Genomic DNA, 12,496 nt, shown 5'->3' on the forward strand with positions numbered 1-12,496 from the left:
CCAAATCAGTGCCATGGTCATATCTCAGTGAGTCAAAAAGAAAAGGCTATTATTCACCCTAGTGTAATAAATTGATTTAGAGTATAAAATTGAGGGCGCACTTAGAAACACGAAGAAAACAAGATGGAGTGTGCAGTGATCATCAATTGAATAGTGGGTGAGTCGAGTACCTTAATAGCATCTTATACTGGTCACTGGAAGCCCAAGCAGAGCCCCATCAGAGAGACGATTGTAGATATGGATGGAAAAACATGTTGGACAAACCATGCAAGGCAATCTAACGACAGGATACTGAGGTCCGGCGATCAAAGGGTTTATCTGTGGCTGCGACACGCTCATTTCACGACCCTTAACAGAAATCGCGCGCCGCGGAAACTATATTTTTTACATAGTACAGGACTGTTGGTATTTGTCGCATTCAGACATAAGATCAAAGGACTGTTACGAGTTCCTATCTTGGCCAGGCGAGCTCAGTGTCCTGTTGCTAGATTGTCTTGGACACACCGTTGAATCGAAGAAGACACGATGATAACATGTATGATAAACACACTACTGTATAATCACGGAGGTATAATAATAATATTACCTTCATGGTATAATCAAATATTTAAAGTAGTGAGGTGTGTTCCTATTAATTCCAAAATCCTGGTTCAAATCTTCTATAAAACTAAAGCTCTGTCTACATTATCAAACTTTAATGTGACAAAAAAATGTGATGTGCCCATGGACATGATGATGTCATATCACTACCATATTTAGGCATATCACTACCGTATTTGGGTACATCAAACTACTTTTGATAGTGTAGACAGAGCTTTAAACAATTGAAACACAAACAAAGCAAACATACTAAATCATCTATTGCATTTTTGATTTCCCATTCACACAAGTCTACATACTAAAGTGTAGTTATAACTCTATGTGGTGCAAATACAAAAAAAAAATGTGAATACAGAAATTTACCAGAATATTACACCGAAAAAACTAACTAATTAATGCAAATTTATTCAAAATAAGTCTCAGCAATATCTATAAATATGGTAGGACCCTCCTATTAAGGGGACTTGTTTCCTGAATATTGAATTAAGAAGTTAATTTGGTCCCGGATGTGTCCCTTTAATAGAGGTTCTACTGTAATATAAAATACCTAGTCTAGTGGAATACAATAACAGAATAAAGTAAGGCTCATTTAAAGTACTGTAAATCAAGCTTTTTAAATCTTTCAGTAATATTGTAGTTACACAACCAGTAATTACATTGGAATTACTTCAGTAAATACATTGCAATTACATTGAAATTACTTCAGTAACCACACTACATTTACTTCAGTTAAATACATTGTAATTACTTCAGTAAATACATTACATTTACTTCAGTAAATACATTGCAATTACTTCAGTAATCACATTACATTTACTTCAGTAATTACAATGCAATTACTTTAGTAATCACATTACATTAATTTCAGTAATTGCATTGCAATTACTTCAGTAATCACATTACATTTACTTTGTAATTACATTGCAATTACTTCAGTAATCACATTACATTTACTTCAGTAATTACATTGCAATTACTTCAGTAATTACATTACATTTACTTTGTAATTACATTGCAATTACTTCAGTAATCACATTACATTTACTTCAGTAATTACAATGCAATTACTTTAGTAATCACATTACATTAATTTCAGTAATTGCATTGCAATTACTTCAGTAATCACATTACATTTACTTTGTAATTACATTGCAATTACTTCAGTAATCACATTACATTTACTTCAGTAATTACATTGCAATTACTTTAGTAATCACAGTACATTAATTTCAGTAATCACATTACATTTACTTTGTAATTACATTGCAATTACTTCAGTAATTACATTTCAATTACCTCTGTTACTATTATTACTGAAATTATACTGCCATATTATTAGTAATTTGTTATCCTCTACAGCAATCAAAAGAAGTCACTACATTTTTAATAAAATCTACCAAGCCAGTGGCTATTTTGTATACAAAATAGTATGTTTTTAAATGCATTATGGTTATATTATTGGTTTGTATAGTAACATAATTTATGGCCATATGTATATCAAATAATATTTCTCATGAAATTATGATAAATACAAAATTAAACATTGTGAATATCTATTTCAGGGCATTGCCACATTCCTCAAGAAGCTTCTTAAGCTCTCCGGATGCCTGCATATCCCTGGTCTCCGAACCGCCTCCAATACACTTTCCTTTGATGAACACTCTTGGAACCTGCAGATAAAAATATATACAAATTCTTCATTGTTATTAATATCATAATTTAGGCCAGAATTTAACAGAATGGAAAGGAAAGTGTTAATAGCAAATAAATGGCATAAAAACTACATCTCATGTCTTTGGGATTGGGTGGGGGGGGGGAGAAAGGGGGTGGTGATTTAGTTTTGTCATGGCTAGCAAGTTGTGTCATTGAACCTAGGACTATGGAGATTATGGGAAGAAAACCACTAGGATCCAACAGAAAGGATGTATAGTACCTGCAACGCAATTAATCTAAATTTAAATTTATCTGACCAATCACAAGCAACAAATTATCTGAACTGTCACAGGCTTCTGATTAGTCAAATTACTTTGCACATGCCTCTTTGCATATTATAAGCTATAATATTATACAGTAGGTGCAAGGGGGAAATTGGCTATTATTAAATTAGAATACACAACACTAAAAAATTTTTTAAAATAAGGGGTTGCACTTTATTTGGATTTAGTACTTACCGTTCTTGCTCCAGTAATTTGGGCAAGAGCATTCTGTATAGCATCGCCATCACTGCGTTTATCCAGCTCAACCACTTCGTACTTAGCTCCCTCCTCATCGAGGGCGGCCTTTGCCATCTTGCAGTATGGGCAGTACGTTTTGGAGAATACCACCACGCATTTGTCATGAATTGCAGTTTCTACGAAGTTTGTGGCTGCCATGTTGTCTTCTTTTGATCCAGACAATCCCATGTAAATACCTAAAGAAAATTGAGGGAAAATATATTTATTATCATTTCATTAACAACCATACATTACAACATGCACTGTGTATGAAAAAATTAAAAAGAGATGGCAGTATATAGGCCTTGTCTTTTAAGGCGAGTGAGTGCGATCACTCACCTACACTCCTAAACTGCCCTTGAGGAGTGCGATTTACAACACGCCTTAATTTAACTTCTACACACGAAAATACAAACAGCACACCTACAGCACCCCTGAATGTATTGAGGAGTGCAATTTGTAGCACACCTATGATTTTCAAAAGACAAGGCCTGAATATATAAATGTAAGTTGAAAATATATCCAACTTTGCACTCTGACTATAGATTGAAGTTTATTGATCAGAACACTCTATATTACACAAGTGGATAAACAATTAATCTACCTTGACGTACCTCTAGGCCTAAATTATTAATTTAAAAAACTAAAATAAAGATTATTTAATTAGCCTAGAATAGATAGTAGAATCTATTCTCAGTTGCTTTAATTTATATAAACAAAATAAATAAATGGGGCCCAGTTCCTGCTTAAGTCATTAACTTTACAATAGGCGAGTCAGAAACTGCAAGTCACTATTCTTTAGTCCATTGATCTTGTCTACTGGGCCTAGATCCAGGTATACTGGACAAGCTGTTGGTTGCCTGACGAAATTATTTCAATACAGCCTAGCCTAAGCCTAGGCCTACATAGGCCCTACCTAGGCCTAACTTGTAAGAGAGAAAACGGATAATTAGTCATACCATGGGTAGCTAGAAAGCATTTAAGATTACAATGGTAGAATGTCAAATACTTGCTAAGCTAGGTTCTACTTACAGTTAAATGCAGGTATTTATTTTGCTTTTGCAGTTGAGCGAAACCAAAATGAATGTGAAATTCCTCTTCTGTTTCTCTCTGATGATCCGCGCCGCCGCCGATTGATGATCGATCAATTGAATATTGGCGAAAATAGAGGGCGACAACCAGTTTTCACATGAGTTGGTTGAGATTTAAAGGATTTAAAACGGATTAAAGGGGGATTAAAGTCGATGAGTTGCAAAAAATCTCAGATTAAAGTTAACACGATTGGGTTGGTACATAGAACATATTAATTTTAGCCAGCCAGCTATTGATAAGTTTCACATTTTCCTAAAATCTGTTTCACACCCGCGGGGGCCTCGAAATCCAATTGGAAAGTGGATACCACGCTATAAATAATGTGTTCTTATAAAATACATATTTAAATTCATCTCTACGTGCCACTCGATTCCTACCTCATTTTTATAAACTCCAACACTGACAATTATTATTATTGAATAAGGACGATGAGAGGATGAGGGGACAACATTAAATATTTAACTTGATTAACCTCATTTGCAACAACAGAATAAATACGGTACGCATCAATAATCAATAGTATATATAAAACGCACTCAATACAACTGTACTTAAATTCGCGTGTAGTAATTACATTGCACGATTGCTACGTCGTACGTCGTTCTCAGACAGTTAAGGAAAATAAATTACAAGGCGAATTAGCATAGGAGTCACCGAGAAAGCATAACGCGATGGTGCTATCCTGTCAGCCGTAGACTATTTTTCATTATGGTAAACATTATGTGTATTAATGATTCAACAACCGTAAAGGGATATTAATAGTATAATGATGTCGCCGGAGATTTTTTGGATTTACAAGATGGCTTGATTGTGGTGTCGTTTCTAACCCCTGAATGGTTTCGCAAGATGGGTAGAATACGGTCGCTAACCATCATTCTGGATAGTACACACCCTGTTTATAGGTGTGGCGAGTACGTGAAGGGGAAGGTGGTGACCAACCTAAAGGAACCATGTCAGCTTGAACTGGTCAAGGTGGTGTTGATAGGTAAAGCTAAGGTAAGGTTTCTTAGAATATTGCTATTACGTCATAATCACTGGCACACAATCAATGACTATACGCTGATCATGTCTGTGATCATAACGACAATGATAATGACATCACGCCGACTGACAGTAGGATGATGAGAATGATGCTGTTGATGATAACGACAGCGATGAAAATGAAAGGAACATTGCGATGACGATGATGATAAGATAACGATGATGATAATGATGATAACGATAACTAATGCGAACAAAGATTTGATTTGTGTATCTTCATAATGCTATACACAGGACGACTGTAGCTTGGTGGTTAAGATGCTCGGCTACCAATCCCGGGATCGTGGGTTCAAATCCTTTCAGATATCATAACAGATCAACTCCACTCCCAAAGACTTGTAATAATACTGACGTGTTTGTGTAAAGCACATATAATAATGTATAATGTCTTTGTGATTATTTAAGGATCCGGAGGCCGTTTTATTAGCCACTAGCCTTAACGGCTATGTAGCTATCTGGCCTCTCCGAATATCAAAGCTGTCAGAATATAAAATAAAAAAAAAAGATGATTTTTATAGTATAGTAATATTAATTTATGACGATAAACACAACCCATGATCAAACAGATATCATAAATTATGATACGAAAGAGATATATACGCATTAGAGAGTCTTCATATATCACATGACGTAACGATAATATTTTATTTAACCAAATTTACAAGATGTCAATGTGTATTTATCATTGTTTTCATCATTTATTTTCTATTGATTAATTCTGAGTAGTGAAATTTCTTTTGATATCGGCTGAATATTCCGTCAACGTTTTCAAACATACTTATTATTATAATATATAATATTATTAGCATTTCATCTTAGTTGTAACAGTAGACTTCAATACACGTTTGATATGCGTTGGCGTTTGACTCACAAGAATAATGTGGTGTCATAAAAGATGATACTTCTCAGAAAAAAAAACAATGTATAATGCATGAGGGTTTTTGCTTTCAGAGAATATTTTTTCGATTTAGTTTTTCGAGTAAATTAGGGGGTTTTTTTCGGAGCAAATGTTAGCTGAACCAGCGTTGAAGAAAACCGTTCTTTTGAAAAGTACAGAAAAAACAAACGTTTTAGTGAGACAAGCGTGACAGATAAACAGGCCTATTTACACTAGGACGATAACGATCGACGATAAATAGATAAGAAATATGTATTTTTCATATATAAAACAAAAGAAATCTAATAAGTTTTCATCCTAAAACTAAGGATAACCATCCATGCTTCCTTCGATGAAAATGATATTTTCACACGTCCAATCAAATGACGTCATGATTGATAAGAGAAATAATATCGTGACAATACAACGATTTTATTGTTTTTATTATTCATGACGTAATTTGATTGGGTTTTAAAAAATATTACTTTTATCAAAAATAGCATAACTGATTAATCATATAGTTCTAGAACGAAAACCTATCTAATTTATATAAGAAAAATGCATGGTTATCTATTTATCGTCGATCGTTATCGTCCTGTAAATGGACATTTAGGGTTAACATTGGGAAAACAAACAAACAAGAATCATCTCTATCTGCGGTATATTCAGTAACTTTGTTCAGAAAATATTGTAGTTCAATTAAATTGAAAATTACTCCATATTTGATGATTATTGCATCATTTTTCCAATCTATTGACTGCTAGGTATGGTGGCAGCAGGCAGGGTCGGTTAGGACATCAAGGCACTTTGGCGAGGAGAAGTTATACGTTAATTTACGACAAGAACTTTGGGGAGGACGTAAGTTGCTGGTTTTAATCTAGTTTCAGGTGGTGGGGAGAGGGAAAAAGTTTCATTAGAATGTTTTAGGTTGGGGTACGAAGGACTTAAAGATCTTCCACACCTGTTCCGACAGGGTTCTGGTGCCGTTAAATCAAATCGAACGTCAATGTTTCGTTTTTACGCGGCTACGGAACAGAGGTGTGAAAGACCCTTTAAACGTTCCAAGCGTACCTACAGAGAGATTTGTAGAAGTCCGTAAGTGGAGGGAGTGTTGAACAAATTGTGTAATTGACGAATGAAAGAAATACGTTTAGTGAAGCTCTGTCTACACTATCAAACAAGTTTGACAAAAAAAGTGTGTGCCGAAATATGGTAGTGATATACCCAAATATGGTAGTGATATGAAATCATCATGTCCATATATGGGCACATCACATTTTTGTTGTAACATAAAGTTTGATAGTGTAGACAGAGCTTTAGAGAAACTATGGATTGTTTTCCTTATAACACTAGAATTTGCAAGTCAGAAGCTACCAGGTGGCGATGCCGTGATGAGGTTCAAGTTTAAACTGCCACAAAGGTAGGGCCTACCATATCTAAACTTATAGCTTTCACAAAGGTAGGGCCTACCCTATCTAAACTAGCTTTCACAAAGGTAGGGCCTACCATAATCTAAACTAACTGCCATAAAGGTAGGGCCTTCCATATCTAAACTAGCTTTCACCTTTATGTATGGTGACATTTCTGTATTACTGGTTGGTTACTCTTTAACCTGTCGTGGTGAATGATGTTTCATCAGTAATGCTTGGTTCCCACTAGCAGAAGTAAGACACACAAGGACGTAACGCAATGTAAGTGAGTTGACCAATCACAAGCGATGTATTATTCGAACTGTCGCTTGTAATTGGTCAACATCGCTTGCGTTGCTTTACGTCTTAGTGGGAACCAAGCTTAAACGTTCGATTTCATTTCAGCCATCTTCCAACGTCATTTGAAGCAAAATTCGGTTTCATTAGATATTACGTGGAAGCTACTGTGAATCCTGGACCTCAGTCAATGAACAAGATATGTAGAAAGGTGTTCACCATCATAGATGACATTGACGTCAACGCTCCTTGCTATCTGGTGAGTATTTCTAGTTTCAGATCATCAGACCACTCGACCTGTGATCTGAACTCTGCTGCGCGATCACAGTTCATTTTCAATATTCTATTGGTCATCCACCTACACGAAGTAGCACAAGGTGACAGAAGCACAAGATTACAGATGTAGAAGATGACAGAAACACAAGATGACAGTGGTACAAGATGACAGAAACACAAGACGACAGAAGCACAAGATGACAGTGGCACAAGATGACAGAAGCACAAGATGACAGAAGCACAAGATGACAGAAGCACACGATGACAGAAGCACACGATGACAGAAGCACAAGATGACAGAAGCACAAGATGACAGTGGCACAAGATGACAGAAGCACAAGATGACAGAAGCACAAAACGACAGAAGCACAAGATGACAGAAGCACACGATGACAGATGCACAAGATGACAGTGGCACAAGATGATGACAGAAGCACAAGACGACAGAGGTACAAAACTACAGAAGCATAAGACGACAGAAGCATAAGACGACAGAAGCACAAGATGACAGAGGACAGTTCAGATATTTTAACACTGGGCCTGTCAAGTTTTACGATTGAAAAGAGATGTTTGAAAGACCGCTGGCATCTATCGTCGATAGACACGGCTTTTGACGAGCGATTAACCAGCAGTAATTCTCTCCCCCCACCCTTCCCCACCCACCCCTCTGGTCATGTCTGTCAGTTTGATCGTTTTATGTCAATGTGCGTGCAAAGTGAATCCCAAATGTTAATTAATAATTGTTTCATAATAATTTCATTATGAAACTCGTCTCGAATCATTATTCCACGTCACGGAAGCAGACGGATCAGAAGGTATCTGTAAGATTACACCACGTGTTTCTAACCAACATTGTATTAATTTTTATGTGTACGATGTGTGATTTACTGTAATTAACTCTCAATTTTCTAGAGCCCATCTACGGAAACTAAAGGACTTCAGATCGGTTGCTGCTGGGTGTGCAAAAGTCAATTTACTGCGACATTTGAAATCAACCGCAAAGCATATTGTCCAGGTAATTGCAGAAAATCTTGTATTCGTTTTGTCCGATGGTTAATTCATCATTAAACCTGTAGGCCTGGTCGATTCTCGGTCCACTGTAAAATATGTCCCGCATCAACGCAAATTCCATGATACAGCATTTCATGTGTTTTCAGGTAACGCCTGTAATAAACCTTAACCTAACTTCCCACTAACCTTCCATGATAGGATTCACGTACCAAGTGTGAAACACATGAAACGCCGTATCACGCCGTATGAAATTGGATATTTGTCATATATGGAGTTACGGTACTGAGAATCGGTAGGCATACGTTCTAGCCTTTGGCTGGTCGCAAATTATAATGTTTTTTTTAATATTATGGTTAAAGACATCTCTGCTGCTTACTTTTGTATACGTTTTTCTATTCAGGAGAGTATGTGAGATTTTCTGCCGAAATAAACAACCGTTCCCCGGACTTAATGGAGGTTGTTGTCAGGCTTTACCAGCAGACGACACTGACAGACTGTACCACCGGAAGTAACGTCAGGAACGAACACAAACTTTGTCCAAAAACCGTTTGGAAACACAAGTTAAACAGTGTATTCCCATTCACTACGGAGCATTGGGATGACGTACGGGTTAGAATGCCGATGGTTCCTCCAACAATGTCAGTATGTCCCTTGATCAAAGTTGAATATTTCATTGAGGTAAGTGGTGGCGTAACGGCTATGGGCGCTCACTGGCTAAATCCAGGGGCCTCATAGCTCAAGGGGCGCGCCCCAGAGCATGAACAGTCCAATGCAACTACCCAGCGTTAAAGTACCCTTAGGAGTGCTAAACCATTTACCAGGGGAATTTGTCCTGGGCGTTACGCCACTGAAGGACGATGCTCTTTCCAACGCTCACTTCCGCTGGATTTGTTTATTATGACAAAACACAACTCAACTCTCCTCAATGCTTCTTCTTCTTCTCCGTGTTTTGCTTTTTGAAGGATTTCCACCTCTAATGAGGATAGAATGGAGGTTATCCTTAGCAATGTACCTAAATTTAAATAAATACATTTGTTTCCAAAAGTTTAAATATGCCATCTAAACCATAGTTACACTTAATGCCGAAATTGGAATCATATCTAATCTGATCAGATTCTAATTTGATATTTATTAGTTTTAACTAAACATACCCTTCGTTTTGCAAGCAATGCAAAACACGATATCAAATGATGTGTCATCCGGCAGCATTGTTTGTTTTCCTATCATTCTCACGCTTTGCCTTAAGCCTGTTTTCCTGTCGACGTTATCGTTAACAATAATCGGCGATCTCCTAAGTAAACATTGAAATGTTAACGATATACAGGAAAAGGTACTCGCTATCGTTATTATTTCAACTTGATCGTTTTCAAACGATCGTCGTTGAACTGTTAACGATCAACGACGATAGCGTCGAATAACGTCGACAGGAAAACAGGCTTAAACCTGATGGGAAACAAATAATGCAAAGCCTTTTCTTCGATTGTAGTAACTTTCGATCGCTACTTTTTTTGTTCAAAGCTTGTGGTTAAAGACGAGTGTACATCGGCAACTCTTCCTCTTCCCGTGGTTATAGCAACTATACCACGTAGGCCTGGTGAACAAAGCGAAGCTAGTACCAGTAACAATAATAACAACGTCCAACAGCCACCAAGGCCTAGTCTTCGAAGAAGCCGACCAGTAAGGAACCAAGGAGTATCAGAAGCTACACGGCTCGTTGACCCAGAGGCGGATTCGCCACCTCCGTATGAAGGTAAGTTCTAAAACAATTGAGTTCATCCCTGAGGTGGGATGTTGGGATGATGTTGAGAGGATGGAGGGAGGAGCGATGAACGAGGGACAATGGACAGCCCTATTAAAGGGTTTGGCCATAGTGTTAAAATAGATGTCCCCTCATTCTTTTTTACGGGAAAGTGTTCCCTGAATAGGGGTGTCCAAACGATGAACGAGGGACAATGGCACTATTAGGACACTTTGTTTGGTTTCAAAGGATGTACCTTCAATAAGGTTTCTACTAATATTAAGTGTTAACATAGATTTCCCTCATTCTTTTTACGGGAAAGTGTTCACTGAATAGGGGGTGTCCAATCTGTAGGCCTATCTGGCAAACATTTAATTAGCAAAGATCTCTATCAATGCTTCCACAGACACACATTTAACACGTGCGTTCAGAAGTTGATAACTTATACGACTTTTGTACGCGCGCGTATAACGCTGATGCGTTTATTGGTAGCGTCTAAACGAAATACAATGTTTATTTTTGACAGCTCCACCTCCTAGTTACTCGCAATGTGTCTTCGGTCTTAACGACTCTGATACTGAAATGGACGAGTCGATTATGAACAATGATGACAGCACATATATACCAATGTATACATATTATTCAGAAGATACCAATTTGTACGTAGAACTACCGGATACATGAATCATTATGGGATGGATTATTTAACTCAGGAACGACTTATATTCACCGATTGTACTTAATACATTGCGCACAAACTGGTTGTCGAAAACTAAATCGACAGACCTAGTATTATATCATATTTTTGACTTGATATTAAACTGTGTTCCCACGATTAACTATCTTATACCTCCGTGTCGTTAACTCCGATTTAACTCCGATACAAGTCTGGTAGATTTCAGTACATCCGGTTTAACTCCCGATATATTTCAGAATGTAAGACAAGCGATTACCATCGGGTGTATTATCGGATGTCTAACCGGTGTATTTTTTGTCTGAACGCAAGCTAAACCGCAATTAAACTCCGATAGAGGAAAGAGCGACACAATTTCATTATAAGTTTTGCCACGCTAAGGACCTGTTCACACTAGATAAATTACACGCATCGTAAAGTGCACATAGAAATACAGTATACAACTTGAAACCGCACCAAGGAGTATTAGGCCTACTTTTCTACGCGCTTTTGCACTGAGCCAAGCTAAGCACCTGCACTTGGCATAAACACGTCTAACTGGCTTGACTAACTGCAGTCGTATTGTATATCACTATAAACGCAAACTAATAATATAATATAAAATCCCTCCACTGTATAAAGTTGTATGAATGTCAACTTTAAAAACATTTTATAAAATTTCGTCTAGAACTTTAAATAAATTATCAAGAGAGGTAGGCCTACTGTATTACAAATTTTAAATAAGTATTCCTGTACGTTAGTATACAAAATAAGTCATCTTCTTGTGTTGGGAACGCAATAGAGTCATAAATCCTAAGGCTGGAGATTACATTTGTAAAAATACTTCTGTCTAATGCTTGTATTTAAATCACGAAAAAGCTGTTCAATATCCGAATGGTACCAAACGTAAAATGCGTCATATTCTTGCGCTGATAACGCAAAATGCGTCAAAAAGCTTCAACTCCTTTTGCTTAAATTGTGCAATATTCGAAACCAGTTACAGTAATACCGAAACGTATACTGTACTACCTTTTATCTTCCTTGCATAAGCGTCATAAAGTTTTTAAATAATTTTTGTTTTTCTTGAATATAATAAAGAAAACATAGACTGCCAATATTGGACTGTTTTTATAAAAATATATACAGTAATATATAAACATTATTTAAATATGAGATTTTCTTCTTTTTACATTGTAATGTGATATTTCAATATTAATAATAAACAACTTAGTACAGAACATGACACGTTATTGTTGTTGCGTTGTGTTT

The 12,496-nt window shown here is 36.7% G+C and overlaps 2 protein-coding genes across 5 annotated transcripts; one reads left to right on the plus strand and one right to left on the minus strand.

Moving 5' to 3' along the window:
* Window positions 1-847: 847 nt before the first annotated feature.
* LOC144848560 (uncharacterized) lies at window positions 848-3,893 on the minus strand. Of its 4 annotated transcripts, none has more exons than XR_013613866.1 (4): window positions 3,846-3,893; window positions 2,772-3,010; window positions 1,806-2,270; window positions 848-1,599 (listed from the first exon to the last, which is right to left on the minus strand). XR_013613866.1 is itself a non-coding variant. In XM_078705367.1 (3 exons), the coding sequence occupies exons 2-3, from the start codon at window positions 3,000-3,002 to the stop codon at window positions 2,154-2,156; spliced, it is 348 nt and encodes a 115-aa protein (XP_078561493.1). In that variant the 5' UTR covers window positions 3,003-3,010; window positions 3,846-3,893; the 3' UTR covers window positions 848-2,153. The 4 variants fall into 4 exon arrangements, 1 of the variants encoding a protein (XP_078561493.1); XR_013613865.1 differs by having other exon boundaries at window positions 1,760-2,270; XR_013613864.1 differs by having other exon boundaries at window positions 848-1,667; window positions 1,760-2,270.
* Window positions 3,894-4,470: 577 nt separating this feature from the next.
* On the plus strand, window positions 4,471-11,383 carry LOC144847995 (arrestin domain-containing protein 3-like). The gene is made up of 8 exons (XM_078704645.1): window positions 4,471-4,901; window positions 6,588-6,681; window positions 7,177-7,243; window positions 7,638-7,788; window positions 8,718-8,820; window positions 9,217-9,494; window positions 10,335-10,566; window positions 11,081-11,383. Exons 1-8 carry the CDS (start codon window positions 4,752-4,754, stop codon window positions 11,236-11,238), a joined length of 1,233 nt encoding a protein of 410 aa, XP_078560771.1. The 5' UTR covers window positions 4,471-4,751; the 3' UTR covers window positions 11,239-11,383.
* Window positions 11,384-12,496: the final 1,113 nt, after the last annotated feature.

This window comes from Antedon bifida, chromosome 7 (assembly GCF_963402885.1).
Source record: "Antedon bifida chromosome 7, ecAntBifi1.1, whole genome shotgun sequence".
Classification (NCBI taxonomy): Eukaryota; Metazoa; Echinodermata; class Crinoidea; order Comatulida; family Antedonidae; genus Antedon; species Antedon bifida.

Bases quoted from the DNA above. Each gene is read 5' to 3' on its own strand.
- LOC144848560 (XM_078705367.1), bottom strand. From the start codon at position 3,002: ATGGGATTGTCTGGATCAAAAGAAGACAACATGGCAGCCACAAACTTC. The intron at 2,271-2,771 runs GTAAGTACTAAA...TTTTATCTGCAG, and splicing joins AAATTACTGGAGCAAGAACG to GTTCCAAGAGTGTTCATCAA.
- LOC144847995 (XM_078704645.1), top strand. From the start codon at position 4,752: ATGGGTAGAATACGGTCGCTAACCATCATTCTGGATAGTACACACCCT. The intron at 6,682-7,176 runs GTAAGTTGCTGG...TTATAACACTAG, and splicing joins ACAAGAACTTTGGGGAGGAC to AATTTGCAAGTCAGAAGCTA. The intron at 8,821-9,216 runs GTAATTGCAGAA...TTTTCTATTCAG, and splicing joins CCGCAAAGCATATTGTCCAG to GAGAGTATGTGAGATTTTCT.